At 43.4% G+C, this 21234-nt stretch overlaps 1 protein-coding gene across 1 annotated transcript in view; it reads right to left on the reverse strand.

Moving 5' to 3' along the window:
- Positions 1 to 173: 173 nt before the first annotated feature.
- The window catches only part of kmt2a (lysine (K)-specific methyltransferase 2A), a 28936-nt gene continuing 7875 nt past the window's right edge, over positions 174 to 21234 (reverse strand). Inside the window, exons 2-35 of the mRNA XM_079885129.1 lie at positions 20163 to 20232; positions 16157 to 19512; positions 15885 to 16062; positions 15577 to 15802; positions 15421 to 15482; positions 14867 to 15343; positions 14537 to 14607; positions 13366 to 13602; positions 13131 to 13277; positions 12357 to 12452; positions 12148 to 12268; positions 11956 to 12069; positions 11407 to 11591; positions 11146 to 11319; positions 10862 to 10972; positions 10697 to 10770; positions 9764 to 9969; positions 9475 to 9575; positions 9228 to 9365; positions 8910 to 9068; positions 8697 to 8814; positions 8528 to 8606; positions 8287 to 8447; positions 8052 to 8204; positions 3500 to 7958; positions 3342 to 3410; positions 3177 to 3259; positions 2924 to 3091; positions 2697 to 2771; positions 2390 to 2564; positions 2124 to 2231; positions 1962 to 2045; positions 1738 to 1867; positions 174 to 1599 (exon numbers count right to left, since the gene is read on the reverse strand). Of these exons, the coding sequence (XP_079741255.1) occupies positions 1324 to 1599; positions 1738 to 1867; positions 1962 to 2045; positions 2124 to 2231; positions 2390 to 2564; positions 2697 to 2771; positions 2924 to 3091; positions 3177 to 3259; positions 3342 to 3410; positions 3500 to 7958; positions 8052 to 8204; positions 8287 to 8447; positions 8528 to 8606; positions 8697 to 8814; positions 8910 to 9068; positions 9228 to 9365; positions 9475 to 9575; positions 9764 to 9969; positions 10697 to 10770; positions 10862 to 10972; positions 11146 to 11319; positions 11407 to 11591; positions 11956 to 12069; positions 12148 to 12268; positions 12357 to 12452; positions 13131 to 13277; positions 13366 to 13602; positions 14537 to 14607; positions 14867 to 15343; positions 15421 to 15482; positions 15577 to 15802; positions 15885 to 16062; positions 16157 to 19512; positions 20163 to 20232 (12441 nt within the window). The 3' untranslated portion in view covers positions 174 to 1323. The remainder of the gene's footprint in view (positions 1600 to 1737; positions 1868 to 1961; positions 2046 to 2123; positions 2232 to 2389; positions 2565 to 2696; positions 2772 to 2923; positions 3092 to 3176; positions 3260 to 3341; positions 3411 to 3499; positions 7959 to 8051; positions 8205 to 8286; positions 8448 to 8527; positions 8607 to 8696; positions 8815 to 8909; positions 9069 to 9227; positions 9366 to 9474; positions 9576 to 9763; positions 9970 to 10696; positions 10771 to 10861; positions 10973 to 11145; positions 11320 to 11406; positions 11592 to 11955; positions 12070 to 12147; positions 12269 to 12356; positions 12453 to 13130; positions 13278 to 13365; positions 13603 to 14536; positions 14608 to 14866; positions 15344 to 15420; positions 15483 to 15576; positions 15803 to 15884; positions 16063 to 16156; positions 19513 to 20162; positions 20233 to 21234) is intronic.

The raw sequence follows: 21234 nt of genomic DNA on the forward strand, positions 1-21234 counted from the left end.
AAATCCAACTAAAAAAATCTTTTAGAAGACAGCACTATAAAAATGTCTGGACAAAGCATTAGTGTTGTAAATCTATTATTTCCTACAAAAATGTTGATAAAATAAATAATGTTTTATTAAAAATATAAATACCATTGTTAAGTGCTATTTACCAATGAGTGCTTTTTTTTTTTAGTCATTTGTATAGAAAAATATACATATTCACATATTCAATGAATTATATTTCTGTCAGTGACAAGACAGAACAAAAATAGTCAAGTTTTAAATTGCCTCATAAAACAACAACAAAAAAAAACAATCTCAATTTCACACAGAACTATGGGCCTAGGGAGAGAAATAAAAAATAATAATATGGTAATAGCATTTGGACTGAGCTAAAACCAATTAAATCTACAAGGTTTCACAAGAAGCCTTGGATCATGCAAATTATACTCTTTTTTTGAAATACATTAAGCTACTTTCTCTCTGAATTACTATAAAAATGTATAGTAAATAAAAGAATGTCATTCCCCCCAGACCTCAGAAATTGCTCTGGTCCATTGGCTGTCAGTCCACCAGGATCTCAACCCAGCAAGCCCCTACAGATCCCAAGCTCTTTGCTCGCCTACTCTTCATATCTCAAACAAGTTTCTTTCAACCACTGACTAAAAGAACATTGACAATCTCGTCTTTCTAAGGACCATTATTCCAGAGACCACTGCTCCCCCTAGTGTTTCCCCTCATCATCTCTCCTCTGAGATAATATTTACAGTCTTTCATACAGAGAATCAGGCCCAGCTTGGCAAGGATGACCATGGATGCTCTGAAGGCTTCAATGTACATTCAAAAAGGGAGAGATGTCTAAACAGGTCAGGCTAAAAAAGGATTATGTATTGTCAATCTAAAAACATTAAATCTTTCCCTTCCAAAATTGCACTTTGGTGTTGAATGGAACGATGCGGCATTTTTTCAGTAATTTGTCGCACTCAATAAGTAAGGGCAGGCCAGACTTGACTTACAAATTTAAAACTGTTCACAATATCCTTCTTCGAAAAAACAAAATGGTAAAATAAAAGATCATATACAAAAGTTAAGAATAAGGGGGCACTAATTTCTTAAATCGGCCATTAATAAAGGGGACATAAGGGCAATCTTCACCATTGTGACTCTGCTCAATTCTCTTTTCTAAAAATTAAACAACTTAAGAGGCACAATACCATTAACCTTCTGATAACCTGAGCCTGCTTCATTAAAAAAAAAAAAAAACATTTAAAAACGTCTCTTCCCTGGCATTACACACCCTTGATAGCATTTCACAGACGGTATTAGCTTGTGAGTTCGCTTTCAATTGAGGAATTTGCGACACGTCTTTGCCCCGCAGTTGCAAGGCAGCTTATTGCCTGGTTCTTCAATGGGGAACTTGTAATCGTATGTGAGCTCCTCTCCTCTATAGATTTTGCGCATGGCAAAAATGACAATGTGCTTCTGACCGTCAACATTGACCACGCGGGAGTAGCAGTTGGGCTCGCAGGAGTGGTTAATGAAACGGGCTGCACTGCCGTGCATGGTGGCATCCACCACCTCGTAGTCATCGATACGAAACATGTAGCAGCCAATGCCCTGTGAAAAATGAAGAAAATCCGAGAAAAAAAAAAGAAAAAGAAAAAGAAAAGAAAAGAAAAAACAATGAGAAACACGGGTAAAGTTGTTTGTTTTAAATGCATTGCACTAATAGATGACCAAGTATTAGATTTCTACCTTGCCATCATAGTACTTTTCCCGGTTGTCAGTGAGGACAGAGCGAATGACATTGCCAGAATACTCAATGACCATCTCTCCAGCGTCAATGTTCTTCCTGCAGAACAGACCTCTGCCGTGTATGGCTGATCTGTAAACAATACATAGGATGAATAGGTATGCAACAAAGATGCATGCTTGTTTTCAATCCAACCATTTTTGGTTTAAATAGAAAGTGTATATACCTGTAGACACCCACAGCTTCCCTGGATGCTTTCTTCAAGTGCCTGAACCTCACGGGCAGTGGCAAGTCCATGCTGGTGGCCCGTCTGTGAAAACACCAGGTGTTTTGATGCTTTAATCCATAACTGAAAAAAGGTTAGAACAGGGTCAGTAAGGTGACTCACCGTGCAGACTTCTGCTGCATCTCCTCCTCATCTTCCTCCTGGGGGTTGTACACAGGAGGCTGACGGTGTTTGGAAGCCAGGAAATTAAACATGTCCAGAACTGATCGCCTGAAATTATGAATTCAAGCAGATAAAAGTCAGTTAGTCTCTAAAAGATTTCACATTCACAACAGTCCTTTGCACAATAGAAAAGGGTAAGAAGTAATTCTGTAAAGGTTTAAGATGCTCAGGGATCGGAAACAGACCACGCTGCCCATGACAAATACCTGTGGTACACCTCAGCACGGGCAGATCCATGAGGGTTGACAGGAGGATCTTCTGGCTCCTCAGGTTTATGGAAGCGGAACCTGTAGTTCCGGCAATGCCTAGCTCCATACAACTGCTCCAGTAAAAACACTACAGCATCGTGAACAACACCCAGCATCTTTAACCCATTCACTCCTGAAAAAGAAAAGTGATTTGAAATACAAGATGTATTTCTCACAGGACAGCTTTCAGAACTTGCCAAATTATCATGATCAGTAAAACAAAATATGTGTAATGTTTACAATAAATGCTTTATTATGTTTTTACCATCAAATGAAAGTGCCTTGAGTCTAGCATTGGACCGGGCTTCTTGCACTTTATCTGTTAGGGACTTCCAGGCCTCTGAAACAAAAAATGATTTTGAAACAGGAAATTAATTTCACAGAAGACTGATTGTAATTATCAAACTGATTGTAATTATCAAACAAATGAACATTAAAATCCATATCGGGTCTAAACTTCGCATTACACATCATTATCTAGATCTTACTTACCCTCAATACTTTCACAGCGAATTTGAAATCCATCATCACTGCAGATTTCAAATATGAGCCCTTTCTTGGGCTTGTAGTCCAGAGAGGAGTCTCTCCCACTGTCCCTTTGATCAGGCGTTTCCACTGAGAATGCATTAGATCCTTTCCCATCACCCTTACTAGGTAGTCCTGCAAAAAATGTGACAAAAATGTATCTGTAACCACTGCAACATTTAACAGAGAGATAGACAGAAAGACCTGACCTTTTACACACCTGCAGTCTTTGGTTTCTCATTATGTGTGTCCATGGTTTTATGTTTAAGAGCAGAGGAATCAGCTGTCATAGTGGCAGAGTCACTGTGAAAGGAAAAAAGGAAAAGAGTTTAATTCAGTCAGATACCTAATTGAAAATTTAAGATTGATTCTTATTATTGTTTACCTCTTTTTTGAACCAGTTACATTTGACTGCCCTGTATCCATTGGCTCAGGTGATGAAAGTTCCCGATCACTACAAAAAGAAAAAAAGTTAGCACTTTTCAACTTTTTTTTTTTTTACCAACAATAAGCAAGATGCATTATAAAATTTCAGACTCTTACCCTGGAAAACATGATAATTGGATTGCAGATGCGTCAACAGTTGGTGTATCTGACTGAAGTCCTTTGTGTTTCTTTCCACTGCTCTTATCTGGGCTTGGTCGAGGTCTTTTAGCCTTTTGCTTTCCTTTCCCAACAGTTGTAGAGGCTGCTCCAGCAGATAACTTTGAGGATTGTTGCTGATGTGGTGGTCGAGAGATGGGAGAGGTTCGTGAGCTCTGAGTGAGGACGCCAACGACATGACCTTTGTTCAGTTCTTGAGCGATTAGATTAGGGGCAAGAGCAACTTGACCAGCTGAACTGACATTTGGGTCAAGGGTTTTATCTGCCAAGACTCCTTTCTCTACCTGCTGGTTGACAGACATGCTTATGCTTTGGTTTGGGGGAAAAACACAGATGCTACTTGCAATGGAAGTCTGGGCAGGATTAGTAAGATGAGACATCATTGGGGTTCCTGAATGAAGAACCATCTGTTGCTCTGGAAGGCTCAGGTTATGAGGGTTAATAAGGAGGTTACCTATAGATCCTGTGATCTCAGTTGAGCTAATGAGTCCTGGGGCGCTCAGCGATACAGAGCTTGCTCCTAAAAAGTTTCCAGGTGCACTGGAAGGCACCGACACCACATTCAAAACGGACTGAGTTGGGTTGAGCCCTGACACAGTACATGGGAGCAGGTGAGTTGAGGAATCATGTCCCAATATGCCAGGCTGAGTTGTGGTTGAAATAGGCATGGGCTGTGGAAGGAGAGTAGGCTCCAAGTACATTACCCCTTGCTTTGGGCGTTTTATGATATTAGGAATTTTTCTATGAGGTGTGGCAGTTGCAGTTATAGTCCCTAGTTCCATCAGGCCTGTCTGAGCAGGGATTCCTGCAGCAATTTGTGAAGGTGACAAGTTTATTATCATATTGGGCCCAACATCAGAAGGAGCAAGTGTGGGTTGAGTCTTTGGACGCGCCTGTTTCTTGCTCTTATGACTCTGAAGACGAGAAATTAGGCGTTTCTTGCCATGTCCAGAGGGGAGCATAGTCGGAGCTGGGGTGATGGAGGAAGCACTAGATACCATAGCAACACTAGGGGCATGATCATGCCTATGTCCTGCTTCTGTCACACCAATATGGGGATCATGGGAGGTGACTCCTATGATGAGGCCTGATGTGGTGCTAGGAATGACTGGCTGGAAACCAGTATGAGAGGTGCCTGTGAATGCATGGATTTGTGGGTGATGAGGTACAGGCACTAAACCTTTGCCGCCAGCAGGAAAAATGGACTGAGAGGTGGATATGCTACCACTGAGGCCTGTCAAAACAGGGGCACTAGTGTTCATGACACCTGTTGCACTAACAGATGGTGCAATCTGGATCTTTTGGGATACACCATTGGGAAGAGTTTGCAATACATAGAGTGGCTGCAGATGCTGGTTTAACACTATCAGCTTCTCTGGGCCAGGCTTCAATTGAGAGGCGGTAGCTTGAACAGCAGAGCTTGCAATTGGAGTGGGACCTGAGCTAACAGTGGCAGCAGGGATGAACTTCTGACTCTGGAGAGGCAAGGTGGGTGAGCTGGGAAGACCTGGTGTGCTAGTAGTTCTCGTCAGATCTCGGTTTCCAGTCTCTCCCACAGGTTCTACTCCAGGACTTGTGATATGGTCGCCATCGATGCGTGCAGGAATGAAGTGTTCTGGGGTCATGTGACCTTCCGGAACCTGGGAATCAGTACATCTGTCCTGTGGGCTCTTGCTGGATACAGTGGACCCTGTTCTCTGTTTCTTCCCAATTTTCTCGACTCCCGATTCCTCTGTGGCCAGAGCCAACATAGTACGGTCGGGGGTCTCTGAGATCAGTGAGCCATGATTTTGATTATTTACGGTGGGACTTCGGGTTGTTAACACAGAGAGGTCTGAGGGCAGCTCAAGAGGAAGACCATATGACTCCTCTACAGCAATGGAGGTGTTCACCCCACTCTCGCCAGGTTCAGCACTGGCCAGTGGCTGAGTGAAATCTTCAAAAAGCATGTCCTTTCTTTGGTTAACATCCACCCCATAACTCTCATCTAAAGAGAATGGTTCAGCAGAAGGAGCTTCTGTCTGCTGTCCCAAAGACTGCATTGAAGGAGTATTGAGCACAAACTCCATAATATCAGAAGGCAGGATGTTACCACAGTCATCACTGTTGTTGTTATCAGAGTCAGACTTGAGGAGATCCGTGGTGAGTGACAACTGAGTTTCAAGGGGGTCTTGTCCTTGTGTTTTCACACTCCCTAATGGAAGACAGTTATCCTTCTGATTTTTACGACTTTCACGACTGTTACCACTTGTGTTATTTTCTGCCTCCTTCCCTGAGTCAATGGTTGATTTCTCTACCCTGCTTTCTCTACCCTTCCTTTTTGTTGAGCTTTTGTGTGTGGACGAAGTAGTAGCTGTGGTTGTGCTGCTAGTGCTTATACTAACGTCACTCTCAGAATCATCGTCCACACCATCCAGCTGGCCAATTTGTTGCAGCTCCAAATTCTTGGTAGCTGTTGATACCTCATCACTGTCATCTTCATGCTCCTTTGCCTGGTCCCTCAAGAACCTGTGGATCTGCGACCCTTTTCCCAAACACTGATCAATACCTGCAATAGATGGAAGACCAGAGTTGGGGTTTATTATGGTGCGTGTGAAGTTGTAATAATACGTGTCCTTATTTGAACCAATTCCTCCTTCTTCATCTTCTCCACTGTCTGCTGAAGATGATGTGCTCATATCATCTGCCCCATCGACTTGTCCTTCAGCTGAACGCTTGCTGCTCCCAGTACGCTTCTTCATGGAGATTTCACCACTTCTGTAGAAGGGTATGTCTTCTTCACCATACGACCGGACACCGTAGAAAGGGGTTAGCCCAAAGAACATGTTCGATCGAGCACGAGCACTCCGCCTTGGGTATCTACGTTTTGCTGAACCTGCCGAACCATCACTATCCTCCTCATGGTGCTTATCGATGCTGCCTTCGTCCTCTAAATTATTGTCCTCCCCATCTTCAGCACACTGGTGATCCAACAGATGCTCCTCAGGATCATCCGGGTGGATGTGGCTGTCTGATTCAGAGCTTTCAGAACTTGCAGATGGGGAGAAAACCACTGCTCGGGAGGACCTTCTTTGGGGGCCCTGGTTGCTAGGGGTAACAGAAGTGTAAGTGTTTGTGTTAGGGGATATGCTGACAGCTTTGGTACCATTAGGATCCATTTTCTGAGACAATATAGGCAGCCTCTCAGTTTGTTTCTTCACCACTGGAGTAACCTCTTTGCTTGATTTAGGGTGTACCTGTTGTGGTCTAATACCTCTCTCGCCTCCTGCTTTCGGCTGAATAGCATCCATGGCTGAACTATGCTTTTTCTCAAAGCTAAATCTCTCTTTGGACTTCAATGGTTTCTCCACTTCCTTCTGATTCAATTTATTAACTTCCACTGTACCAGATCCCGTGTTGCTGCTCAGTGCGGTGTCTTTATTGCTAATGTTGTGAGGAGGTGGACCCTGACCTTGTGTTTTGACATTACCGCTTTTAGAGTTGCTGTTGAGAACTGGGTTTCGGTTCTGAGGAGTCTCTTTTCTTTCTTTTGAAACATCCCTGTTCACATTCATTTTCACTTTGGAGTGTTTTTCTTTGGTGCTAGAGGTTCCATGACTAACAGTCACGGCAGCACTTGCCTGGAAGCCACGCTTTATTTCTTCCTCTCCCACCTTGGTACCAGACGACCAGAGAGGCTTCATTGCCGCTGCCGCAGCTGGGCCAGACGCATAGTCATGAGACTTCCTACTCCCACTTTTGCTGTAAACCGATTGCAGAGACCCAGTCTTTCCTGAGTCTTTTGATGCAGCCATTGAGGTCACATTTCCTTCCTTGATTGGATTAGCTTTGTCTTTTGGAAGAGTGGCGAGTGGATGACTGGACATAAAAGTGGCTCCAGCTGGTAGGTCAGTATCTTTAGTGGCTTGTTTCCCTTTCTCGGTTTTTAAACTGCCACTTCCTCTCTGATGTCCTGTCAAAACTGCAGTTCCGAGAGGTGGTGATACTTGATTTACACTAGCTGGTTGCGATGACTTAAAACTCTCAACATCAGACTGCTTTTTGGATGCCTCTCTACTACAATCTATTCTTTCAATGAAACCAAAACTGATTTGACGCTGTGCTCCGCTGTTTACTGAATTTGCCTCTCGATTGTGAGATCTCTCTCCAGATGGTACTCTTCCTTTCTCTGTGTCCCTGGGTAAAGGTTCCTTAGAGGTTGAGGACAGGGAAGGGGCAGATGAATTGCCTGTCTGAATGGATCCTGTGCCTCCCTGTGGAGGGGAGAAAAGCTTTTGCCTAGGTTGTTGAGTGGAGATGGAGGAAGTGCTGTGTCGACGAGATCCGATGCTTCGTAGACTGGAGTTCAGCAGAGGGTCCCCCACAGTCACAATCTCATGGGCTAAACTACTAAAACCATCTAAAGGGGAGAAAATACATTGAACAACATTTAAAAAAAAAACTTTAATAAAGGAGATAAAGCAATATAAATACTGTTTATAGTAACTCAAACCTGGGGAGGGAAGTGGTCTGGTTGAGGGAGAACGATTACATGGTGGGTAGCTGGGGTGTCTGTTCCTAAAATAAACCCTTTGTTTCGGTGTGGAAGGCACATTTGATGGTTTTATGGAATCTGTGGGTCCAGGCAAAGCAGCATCCACTTCAGCTGAAATGTTTAATAATTATCAGTTTTTAAAATGCCAACAAAATGACTCAATGAGGACTATAATAAATCTAAACCTACTTACATGAAACAGGTGGAGGACTATGAGCAACTGTGTGGTTCTCCTCTTGAGCTACTGTGTTGTTATTGAAAGTTTCGGTCATCGTGGGGCGGCACACTAAAATTCTACATTTATAAACGCATCGCTTACGGGCATCTAGAGTGCTCCAGTAGACCCTTGAGCATCTGTGTAAATAGATCAAATGGTCATTTCATTTTATATCTTATGCTTACTGAAATACAACACTGTAATTTCAAAGACTTACTGGTATCCCACAGGAAACAGCTTCCTCTCACAATCTGACAGTTCAGTTAGCATACCAAGACAGTCAATGGTCATAGACCCTGACCAAAACAAAAGTGACATTTCACTTTGATGTAGAGCACTTTGTTTATTAGTTATCAATAGCAAGCACAGTGCAAAGACATACATACCTATCATCATGTGGATATTATCTGGTTCAAGCCCATTAACAAATTTTTTTCTCAGACTGATTCCCTCAAAGTCCACAACGACCCTTCGAGTCACTTCAAAGCCAGACTCTGGCACCGCCTTTAAAAAAGGTTTATTATTTATAATAAATTCAACACTTCACAACAAATATACAAAAACATAACTTGCTTACTGATGCATGCATGATTCCTTACCTCGCCCTTTATAAGATCTCTGTGATGCTGACAGTAAACCTTCTTGTCCTCTAAAAAGGCACACTGCTTCTGACGTGCACACATGAAATGGTAGTTGTTGGTACAGGAGGTCAGACAACAACTCACCGTAGCTCCGGGTTTGTGACAGTTCTCACATTGCTGAAAAAGCAAAGCATAATGCAATCTGTTTTTGGGTGGGGAAAGATTTTTTTGCCTATAGCCATTTTAGTAGGCTTATTCGGCAACAAAATTACATAAATGTGTATTATGGTACTGTAACTCAATCTAAGCCATGTGTCGTGTTTGTTAATCGTGTACCAGCTGTTTGCCTCGGCCGACTGCCATGTGGACATTTTTGAGAGCACCGTCAACATCCTCGAACACCTCCGCTGACCACAGTGCACAGTTCACATGGGCCCACTCATTCTGGCCAATATAAAGCAGTCTCCCACAGTCCTAGAAAACAGATTACCCAAAGTCTTACAAATCAAAATTAAAATACTGTATAATTAAAAATCCATATCTATACATGCTAATGTATTCTTTTTGGTTGGTGATTACTCACGTTTGTGTTCTCATCTCCATAATTCAGACAAAGCGCACACTGTCTATTGTCACCAACACCAGGAGGAGGGGGAATCACAGGGCTGTCTTCAGGGCTGTGGTCTGAAATCAAAAGAAATATTCCCGTGTTACTTATCTACATACACTTTAACACTTTAACTTAGTTTGAACTGAAAAATAATCAGAATGAAATAGAATGTAGTTATTTGTCTCCTAACAGTATGTATCACACAAGTAGTTCCTTTACATGTTAGTTTTTATAGTGCTTTCTTTATGAGCAACTTTCTCACCATGGATAAGCATGGGGGGTGGAGGAGGAGGTGGTGTGGGGGCCATCAGGGAATTGGGTTCTCCTGGGGCTTTAGGATGGGGAGCTGGGATGATCTTTTTCATGAGCACAGGCTTCTCAGCCCTGGCTATCTCCTCCCTCTCCTGCCACTGGGCATAGTTGTGATCCAAAGAAGGGGGCAGAACAGCATTGGGAAGCAGCCCACTACTGCAAAGATACAACACTGTCTTGTTAGTCATGTCTTTGTTACACAACATTGTTTAATTACCTAACATATGAACAAATGTATGTTTTTACAGTAGTACCCTTTAAAAATGTTCAATGTCACATAAATATACACTAAATTGCCTAGGTGCTCAACGGCAGTGAGAGGGGGAAAGTATGCAATAGAAAAAAAAGTGGCAAAGGCCAAATCAAAATAAATAAATAAAAAGACTAAAAGCTCATATCATAATTGCAAAATGAAATAATATAAACATTGTTCTCATTAAAGACACTTTTCAAAATCAGGCATGCACGCACACACACTTAATAATTCATGGTAACAAATGAAGTATACAAACATGCAAACCAAATGCCAACCACAAGACTTGTCAAAGCACCCATGTGAAATGTGACACTGCCTGTCGACCTCAAACAATGGAACTAGACCATACAGGCTGCATTCCCTATGGAAAGGTGATAGTTCTGCTCCAGAAGAGAGCAAAGAATAGACAGGCACTCGACGGTGAGGTTGTTTTCGATGCTCATACTAGCTTAACTGGTCCCACTATTCACCATCAAACTAAACATAGTTTGTTCCTGAATTCTGAAAATTGTTTCTGACCAAAGAATTTAAATTGAATCATTCTCTACATTTTGACTTTGAATCATTCTATTTTAAACGTAGAATCAAACAAATTGAAAAATCATTAGATGCATGGGAAAGACTCACTTAGAAGAGACTTTGCACGTCTCCCAGAATTTGGACTCCTTCACCTTGTACCATGGAAAGATTCGGTCCATTTGCTGTAACATATAACAGTGACATCAGAAACAATAATGTAGGACTGCAAGATGTTCCATTGTCAGAATTGTGTGTCCACCAGCTTTTCCTCACCAAGATAAAAAAAGACTTGAGCATGCTGTTGGCTTTCCTGCTCTCTAGCTGACCTCCGTCTGAATTGAAAGCTGTCTGGATGATTTTCACAATGTCATCACTGAACTCCAGCTGAAAGAGAGGAGCAGAAATTGACACCTGGCCTTCACATGTATTTGACCGGTATATGAACCCTGCTGCATTAGAGGCTCAAAAGGCAGCAGGTAATCTTTCAAAGAGGAATAGAAAGATAAAAGCTTTTTGCTTTAAAGTGTTTCAAAAAGGACATATTTATAAACTCTCACCACTGATTTATAGCATCCAGAATCCATTTTCTTCTCCACAGACTCCAAATCGAGAGGCAAATCATTTGGTGGCGAGACCTCCGTCAGCACAGGGGGGTCAGGGCCCTCTGGGGAACGGCGCGAGGGAAGGCTCTCTTCTGTCTCTGGGTTCAACTCAGGTGGCTTCATAACCGCCTGAGACAAAGAAGATAGAGCCATCACTAAGTTTGGTGGTGAAAATATAGCTGGTGAGAACTTCTAGGATTGGAGATGGCAATTCACCTGTCTGTAGCGAAGCAAGTGTGTGGATGTACGGGAGTTGAGCAGGGAGGTGAGAACTTGCCGCATGGATTTCTGAATTTCTTTCTCCAAGACGGCCCGCCACTCAGCGGGATGGGGCTCAGTGCAGTTTGTGCAGGTGTAGACCACACTCTCAGGCAGGTTAGACAAGAGCTCATACATATCATCTAAATATATAAAGAGAAAGATTACCTATATAGTGGTTTATTACAGAAACATCCAAAATCTAGAATGCTACCTTATCTTTAATAACCATAGCCATGTTAGAACAGATCAGATCTTAACTAAATACTTACACTACCATTTAAAAGTTGTGGTCGGTAAGACTGTTAAATGTTTTTGAAAGCATTTATTTGACCAAAACTACATTAATATTGTGAGAAATTTTCAATTTTAATATATATTTTTTATATTTTAACATGCAATTTATTCCTGTGATGTTAAAGCTGAAGCAACAACTTTTATTAGTTGAAATTCATGGTGTAATGCCACAAGACAGATAAGAGATGTTGAGAATAACAGATAATTCACCGGTTAAACTTTCACATTTGGCATGGACCCAGCAATCACACTTCCTGCACTTCATCATTTTGCTATCACAGTCATCGTCATCATAGCACTTATTACAGAGTGGGCAGAAGTTGCCTGGGAGAAGAAAAACATTGCATAGTTAAGTGATAGTTTAGAAACATACAATAAACATCCAGGATGTATAGCACTGACCTTTAGCTAAGAGTTTGGCACAGTCATGACACAAAGAGAAATCATGTGACCACTGGGCATCCCAGGCCTTCCCTGGTTTGGTGGCTCCACAACTCTTGCAGCACACACACTTGGTGCAAATCTGTGGCAGAAGGAAAAATAATTATGGGAGAATGTAGCAAAAATATAACAGATGTTACAGACATCTAGGATTGAGAGTGTGTAAGTACCCAGACTCTTTTCTTCTTGGTGGGTCTGGTAGGGTGGTTGGGTCCCAGGCACTCAGGGTGATAGCTGTTTCGGCACTTGTCACACTCCAGTAGCTGCTAGATGATGGAAATAATAAAATGTTTAGTTCGGATTCCATCAAGGTATTAAGCATTAGTAATTTCTGAAGGTTTTGGGAGTGGCTAGGGTCTCGGTTATTAAATTTATCGAAAGGAAATGATAATTCCAGTGAGATGACATGCATTTTTTACTTTTCATTAGAAAATACCAAATGAAGACATTCATCGTTGATCCGAGCGGACTCATGCTTTGAGTATTCAACTTTTTTATTCATCTTTAACCATTACATCAGAATGTTACAACCTTTTCGATCTGATGGTCATATAACGTAGCATTGTGTGAAATAAACTCTTTAAAAATAATATCAATCTGTCTCATACCATTTACAGTAGTGTGTTAATTTTTTCCATTAAATCTGGATGTTTTAAAACTTTCCTCCCTCTGTTCCAAAAGTGTCTTTTAAAAATCCCTTCTGTTGATATTGGAAGCACTTTATTATTCCCATGATCAGAGACTCTGAAATACTAAATTTTGTACTTTAGGAGAAAGCTTTGAAACAAATACTTGCCATTGAGTTACTTGCATAGTAATTCTTCTATTAGTCTCCCTTATTTAAATTTTACCTTTTTTGTAATGCATTTTTGCAGACATTTCTGGATTCTAAAGCATCTTTGATCTATATCGTGACAGAAATGTAAATTAATAGAAAGTCTTACTTTTGTTTTCTGATATTTCCGACCACATACATGGCAAAAGCGGCATCGACGACAACACCAGTTCTCCCACTGTTCCTCATGGGGGCGTTCTGTCTCCCCCAAGCAGAAGAGGTGGAAGGGTTCACAGCACACCTGGCAGAAAACAAACTGAAGAAGACAAATCATAAGAACACATCTCATAATTTTTTTTGCCTTCAATTCATGAGACAGGAATTACAAACAAAAGACAGCCCACCTCTACATTACCGCTGCTGGCACAAAGAAAGCACACCACCGGCGGGGTGATTGGCACAGAGGTGAGAATGCTGAGCCCACCCATCTCCCACACATTCTCAATGTCATAGTCCTCCTTGAAATCAACTCTGATTCGATGCACTCCATCGCAGGGCGCTTTCTGCTTGGCGGTGCCCCCAGGCGAAGGAGTGCTCTGGGAGTTTAAAGTACTGCTGTCTAGTTTGGGTATCTGTTTCTCCTGTAAACAATGCCATTTATATTACATTGGGACATATGCAAGACGCTTTTACCCAAAGTGACTTAGTGTATTAAAGGTGCATTTTGTCAGTATGTGCATCCCCTGGAAATTGAACCTTTGACCTTGGCATCATTTGTAACCCGTGCTGGCAAAACAAGTCACAATGAGCAAATTTTCAAAAATGAGTTATTTTCACACTCTCTACCTTCAAATAAGAGTTATTTTCACACTCTCTACCTTCAAATAATGTACGATTTGTTGGAATCAGACAAAAAAAGTACTGAGCTACACCTGTTTTACGTCGATAGAGTCTGCAAAGTCAGTTCTGAGAAAAATCGAGTTTAAGTTTTCTGAACAAAAATCACCTAGCAACCATATCTTAAAATCCTTGGTAATAACACCAAATTTGGCACACACCAAGTCAAAACCACATATTTCCTATATATCTATAGAGATATTATAGAATATATTCAACTTTTTTTTCCCATGATACCACAATTGTTTGATTAACATTAATGAAACAGACAGCCTTTATATTAAAACCTACTTATCGCATGGATCTAAAATAATGTTACACAGATGTTTTTCCCCAACAGTTAACCAAACGTTCACCCAAGACACAACAGATAATGTTTGTGTGAATACTCGCCAAGACAGATGTTTTGAAATACTGTAATTCTGTGTATAAGAAGAGGGCTTATTGAACTACTTTTTGTGAAAACCTGTAGCTCGAAATTGTCCTGTGTGCATTCCGAATCCTTCTGCCAGCACGGGTCACATTTGTGCTATGAATCTGAATCTCAGGATTATCAACATCACAAAGAAAAATCAACCACTATTCATAGGTGGAAGAGGCAGGAGACAAAACTGTTTTCGTAAAAAACAGTTTATGACATAAAAAAAGAACACAAATCTGTCTGCAAGATCTGCTTACCTTTTCTTTTGGTTTAGGCTTGAGTGGTTGAACACATCGAGAGGTCTGTTTCTTTAACTTTGCTTCGGATGCTAAAAGATGACATGACCATAAAACAAAAACATTAAGGCTATGTTAAGTCAGGGGTGTCCAATCCTGCTCATGGAAGGCCATCTTCCTGAAAAATTTAGCTACAACAGACCGGCCTGGAAATTTCTGGTGATCCAGACCTGGTGATTCAGGTGTTTAATTATTGCTGGAGCTAAACTCAGCTGGAAGGTGACCCTCCAGGAGAAGGAATGGACACCCTCTGTGTTAAGTTAGCAACAGTAAATATTCTCATCTCTTTACCTGTGTCTGCTGCAGAGCTGGATTGACTTTGTTGCTGAGATTTCTTCTTGGGCTCAGTGGGCTGGGACTTTGCAAGACCTTCCTTTTTTGCTGGCATTTGGCTTTGCTGCTGCAAGGACTGCTGGGACTGTGCTGGTGGGGAAGATGGGGCAGCGTGCAGGGAGGCGGGTGAAAAACTGGGCTGCTGCTTCCGTTCCTTTCTAAAGGCTGAGCTCAAAGGGGTCTGAGATTGCTTGGGGTCGTCAGAAGCACTAAAGAGCAGAAAGTCCTTTGGGGAGACAGCTGGTGAAGATGGTGATGAAGGTTGCGTTTGCTTTTGTTTGTCCTCTCCCTGTGCAGGTGGTGGAGTTTCACTTTTCTTATGGGGAGGGTCATCCTTTGGAGGAGGGCCTGGCTTGGGGCTTGATTCAGAACACTGGGATTTGTGATGGGAATCCTTTTTTTCAGTCAGTTTATTCCTCCTCTTGTCCTTTTTACCTGAATTCAATGCAAACAGACAATTAATTGAAATATAAGAGCATCTCTGACTTATAAGGTATTCTGAGAAAACAGACCTTTCGCCTGCTTCTGAAGAAACTTTGACGGCATCCACTGCAAGTTCTGACACTTCCGTACTCTGATGACAAACACAAATGTTCACAGGCAATTTTAGGGTGCAAAGGTTCAGAAACCCACAATTTATAATATTTATAACAAAATTTCACACTCACTTGCAACACTGCTTTTTAATATTGCGGCCCCCAAATTTGGGCTTATCCAGGCAGTTGGTGCAGACCCCACAGTCATTTGGGACTTGGCAGCCTGGACACTGCCCGCAGCGTCGAGAGCGCCGGCCCTTTCTGGGTGGGGCCTCATGGACAGTTTTCTGCCTCGTTACTGGCTTAATAGGAGGTGTGGGTGGCTCCGCCTCCTCTGATCCCGCCACTGATGATTTGTCTATTCAAATATATCATTAAAGATTTAAAAACAATGTCACTTTTTTCAACAAAATCAAACTAGTTCTAAGATGTTTTCTCACCATCATTTCCCATGGAAGACAAGATCTTTTCTCTCTCCTCCCATGGCAAGGCACTAAGGGTAGGCATATCATCTGGGAACACAGCACGATTGCGACCCAGAGCTACAGCTGCACGACGACACACATGCTTAATGCGTGGACCACGGACTGACGTCTCAGAGGAGTCACTCTCTTGACCCTGGACAAGACAAACGAATGGAAATGACCTTTTGTGCATTTAAGAAAAACAACCTAGGAACATTTTCCAAAGAAAAGGTGACAAGAGGACATACCGGTAATTTGGGTTGATCTGCAGGTTGTAAATCTCTCTTCTCTAACTTATTGAGCTGAGCTTTAGCTTTTTTCAGCAGTCCTGCAACGCGCCTGTCTGTGACTGGCTGTTTCTCAGCACGAGCTAACACGGAGCCCAGAGATGTGGTTGCAGGGGGTTTTCCCATCTGCCCCGCTTGGGTAAGAGCACTCAATTTCTCCTTGTCCTTTTCCCTCTCTACTCCCTCCGCTTCAATCTTCTCTGAAGGTCTGCCTTTTTTGGCCAGACGACCCTTGGATGACAAGGCCCCAACAGGTTGAACTGCTGCAGAGTCGCTTGGGGAGGCCTCTGCACCAGAGTCAACTGTGACTGACTTCTTTCGACCCGGTGTCCTTTTTTGGGTGAGAGATTCTTCAATGTCCCTGGCCTCCACCGCAAATAGGCTGGATGTAGAATTGGGGGAAGTCTCTGATGGAAGGCTTTTCCCCCTTTTATCCCAGTCTTTCCCTACATCTCTTTTGTTTTCCTTTTCACGCTCTCTACTCTTCTCCGTCTCCCTGTCCTTCTCCTTTGTACCCGTGTCTCTAGTAGCAGAAACACTTCGGTCCCTTCCTGCTTTTCCAGTACCCCCACCTGATCCTTGAGGACTGGGGGTAAAAAGAGGGAAGAGCTGTGAAGATGAAGCAGAACTCCCACTCACACCGAGACCTCCTGCTGCTCGCCGCCCATCGGAAACTCCGTGGCTCGTAAGACCAATAGAGCCTGAAGGGAAGCCGCTGAAAGAAGCTTGAGTTAAGGCACTGGCTGCAAGTGCACTGACTGCGACTCCAGGCAATGGGCTCGAATTTCCAGTCACGCTTAAGGGAACAGAACTGCTAATCATGGATTGTTCAGAGGCCTTCCCTGTTTGAACTCCTGACTGACTGCTCCTGGTAGTCATTGAGTGTGAAGGTGACCTGGGTTGTCCACGTGAGAATCTAGACCCCTTTCTCTTTTTGTTTGACGTTGGTGAGACCTGAAGGGGAGACAGAGAGCCAGGGCTGCTCCCTGAGGAGGATGGGAGGGTGACAGACTCAAAGATGCGGGAATGAGCCGGACTCGGGGTGAAGAAAGGGGGACGTAGTAGTGGGCTGCGCTTTTGGTGTGGCGTTTCAATCCGTGATGAGGGATGCGGGTGGTGATTGTGGTGAGGATGATGATGCAGGGGGGAGAAAAGTCTGGTACCCGTCCCAGCTGTGCCACCAGGTGCTGGGAATCCTCCTGGTGCAACACCGCCTCCACCAGGCCCTGGTGGCAAGAGTCCCACATCTTCAGCAGTCAGTGGAGGAGGACGAAAGTTGTCGAAAGTTGGCTTGCGGATAAGGCCCTCCTTTGCATACTTGGCAGAGGAGAAGTACTTATTTTCTGCACATGACAAAGACGTCCAGCGGAAAGTGGGCTCTCGTAGTATGGAGCGACGCTTGTCTTGAGAGCTGGAAAGTATTGGAGGGGTGGGCAGAAAAGGGGCAATGGAATGTGACATCATCCACGGAGAATGGGAGTGATGCTCAGATGCACTGGATGAAGCTGCCTGGGGAGGCTGAGAAGGGCTGAGAAGAGGAGGAGGTGGTGGGGAAGAGGACAACGATGCAGTGGAAGAGGCTTGTTGAGATCCAGCTTGTGAAACCCCTGGGGCTGGGCTGATGATGACCTGTTTCCTTCCACCTATCAGGCTGCCCCTACCACGTGCCACTAAAGCACCCCTCCGATGACTCTGAGCTTTGCGACCCCGTCTGCTGTGCTCCATCAACACTACATGGTCTGGCTCCGGCTCTGACGGTGGTGAGGGTGGGTGCGAGGTGTGGTGCATGCTGGCCTCCGTCTCTCCCTGAGAGGCAGGGGAATGATCGCCCTCTTCCGAAAGGGCCTGGGTGCCCTCAGAGGCCTGGGAATCACAGGAGGAGTCATCAAGACTAGGGCTGCTGGAGCGAGACGACTCACCAGAAGAGAGCTGAGAGGAATGCTGCGAAACAGCGCTGGAGCCACAGGATGCAGCACTGCTGCTGAAGCGCCCATTGCTAGTGCTATTGTTGCAGCTGCTGTTAAGGAGACTAGCTGCAATGGCAGTGGCACTGCCAGTTTGGACAGGAGGTGGTGGAGGAAGGAGAGAGTCAACAGCAGGTCCAGCCCCGGGTGTGGCAGTGGTTCCACTTGTGACGGGAGCTGTGGAAACCAGAGCTGGGGAGGGTGATGCTATGGGTTGAGGTGCTGGGGCAGATGCTGCTGTGTCCAATCGAGCAATTTTCATGTGTGTTGGTGGAGTACTGAAACTGCCTTCATCCTCGATAAACCGTTTTGGAGTCTTGATGATGCGCAAGGACACTGTGCTCACAACAGGCATGATAAACTGCCTGATGTTTGTTAGCTGCGTTCGCCTCCTGTGCTTCCCAACCTCAGGATTGGCAGTTCCCTGGGTGCCAATAACTTCTTTTGCCAATAGTTTCTTCTTCTGGGCCCCTTTCTTTGCCCGCTGCAGCAGCTGCTTTGCAATAGTGGCATCAGTGCGTTTGGAGGGAGGGACGACCCGCACAGGTTTGATATGGCGAGGGCTTTGACGTAACCCTAACGGCCTCCCGAGTTTAGTTGGAGTCATTGGGTTGACTGTTGTAGAGGAGTCATGGGGATCTGGGCTAGTGCATTCATCAGCAGGATGAGAAGCCCTTAGCTTAAGATCATGTGGAGAGCAGGCACCCAAATCTTGTTCCCGACGAACCCTGAAGGCCTTATGTTTGGCAGTCCCAGATGCTGTGGTAGACATCTCTAGGACCGAGGAGGCGCTAGCAGCCTGAGCAGCAGCGGCAGCAGCCTCAGCTTTGAGGCGCTCAGCAGAAGGCGGCCTGCCCCGTCTCCGTCTTTGCACACCAGGAACTGGGACACTCTTCTTCACAATGGCCTTCAGCTTAGACTTCAGAGGGCTCAGTTTGACATCCCGCAGTCTTTTTGTTTTGGACATCTTGGACTCTCGGCTGATTTTGAGAAGCTTAGCCTCAGAACCCTGATGGTGCCCAGACCCAAGCGGAGTTTGCCTTTTCTCCTTGTCTTCGTCCTCCACACCATCCTTGCGATGTGCAGGACTGGAGCTGCACTCCAATGCTGTGTCATTACCATCTTCAGGCAGTGCATGGCCACTCTGTTGCCAGCTCCTCTGGCTGGCAGAAGCAGGAGGGCGGCCTCTTTTTTTTTCTCCAGTGCCAGGAGGCCTCCCTGGCGGTCGTTTTACCTTCTCTGTAGGAGCTGTGGCGACAGGCAAAGGAGCTGTCTCAATAACAGTGGCAAACCTTTGTGCAGCTAGAGACCTAGGAGGACGTCCTCTGGGCTTCTTTTCCGGTGTAACTGGACCTGACAGAAAAAAAAATCCATTAACAAGCACAACATTTCTTTACACTTAAATGCATCTCAATTATAATTGAGCAAAATAGCAAGTTAGACCATAGGAGGTCCCAATTAAACAATTTTTATAGAAACTATTTTACAACACACTTGGAGAAAAAAATATTAGGGGTGTAACAATATACATTGTTATACTTAGATATTGCAATATAAAAATGCGACAATACATATTGTTGATGTAAACAATATGATTTGCGATATAACGTTAGTTTTATCCAAGGCTCAGTTTATTGTATTTACTATTTATATGGTATAATTCACCAAAAAAAAAAAAAAGATAATTCTGACATCATATACTTACCCTGTTTCAAACCTGAAATATTTTCGTTCAACTTTGTTTTTTATTAAACCTGAGAGATTTGTATCCCTCCATTTAAAGTCAATTCCTCTAAAACTTAAGATCCAAAAAAATGCCATCGTAAAAATAATCAACCGAGTGGTCTAATCCAAATTCAAGTCTTCTGAAGAGACACGATGGCTTTATATGATGAAAAGATATACAACGCACATACTGTAAGTAAACACGGATGTTTCGTGACATGAGTATATTGTTACACTCCTAAAGAATACACAATTAAGAGATGTAAGAGATAGTTTACCTATTGACGTCCTTCCTGGGCTGTGTATTCTTCTGTTGTCACTGACTGTGGTAAAGCCTCCAAACTCCTCCTAAAGAAAAGAAAATTGAAAAAAAATTATTCAATGAACTCAGTGGTTCTGGGGCGTCAGTTTTTCAGTCAGATTTAACCCGAAGAGATTTAGTTTTTTCTAAATTTGTGTCCACAAAACCAAAGTGGCTATTGTCTAAAGAGTCATTCAGTTTTCATGACTGAGAAAATGGCAAGAGACCACACATTATGTTAGCAATTAATATAATATAGAAATGTAAAATTAGCCTATACATATATAAAAATGATATAATATCTATTTTATTTTTTATACCTACTAGTTTGGTGTGCATATTTCATTCATTTGTTTAACCACCATTCGTTCAAAACATCTAGTGTAGCCTTAACATGACCTTATATTAAAAATGCAATATTGCATTACATAAACCTGTCATCACCACCGATAGATCAAGCTCCATAACCTTAATGAATTAAGAGACAATTCATCTGAATCCAGAAATCAGGTGCAAACTGTTTTTGTGAGATTTGGTTGTACGTATCCTAAATGAAACAATCAATTTTCAGCCTGGCGTCTACTTGCCGGGTTGCCCAAAACAACAGACTATTAATCAATCAAAAGTAGGCAAAGTGTAGTGTTCTTCTTCCAACAACTTAAAGTAACAAACACATCTGTGATGGCACCTCCTGCTGAGATATGACTAGTTTGGCCAATTCCACTTAGGTATCTTTAGGACAGGGTTTCTCAAACTCGGTCCTGGAGGGCCACTGTCCTGCACAGTTTAGCTCCAACACTGATCAAACACACCTAGCTGTGAGTTTCTAGTGATCCTGAAGACATTGATTAGCTTGCTCAGGTGTGTTTGATCAGGGTTGGAGTTAAACTGTCCAGGACAGTGGCCCTCCAGGACCAAGTTTGAGAAACCCTGCCTTAGGAGATGCTGTCGCTGGACTGCATGACATCACTAAATGTGAGGACATCTGTTGCAATGTCCGTATCTCCTGACAACTGCTCCACCTCTGTCAATCAAACAGGCTAAGCTTT

This window comes from Squalius cephalus (genome assembly GCF_949319135.1).
Source record: "Squalius cephalus genome assembly, chromosome: 11".
Taxonomy (NCBI): domain Eukaryota; kingdom Metazoa; phylum Chordata; class Actinopteri; order Cypriniformes; family Leuciscidae; genus Squalius; species Squalius cephalus.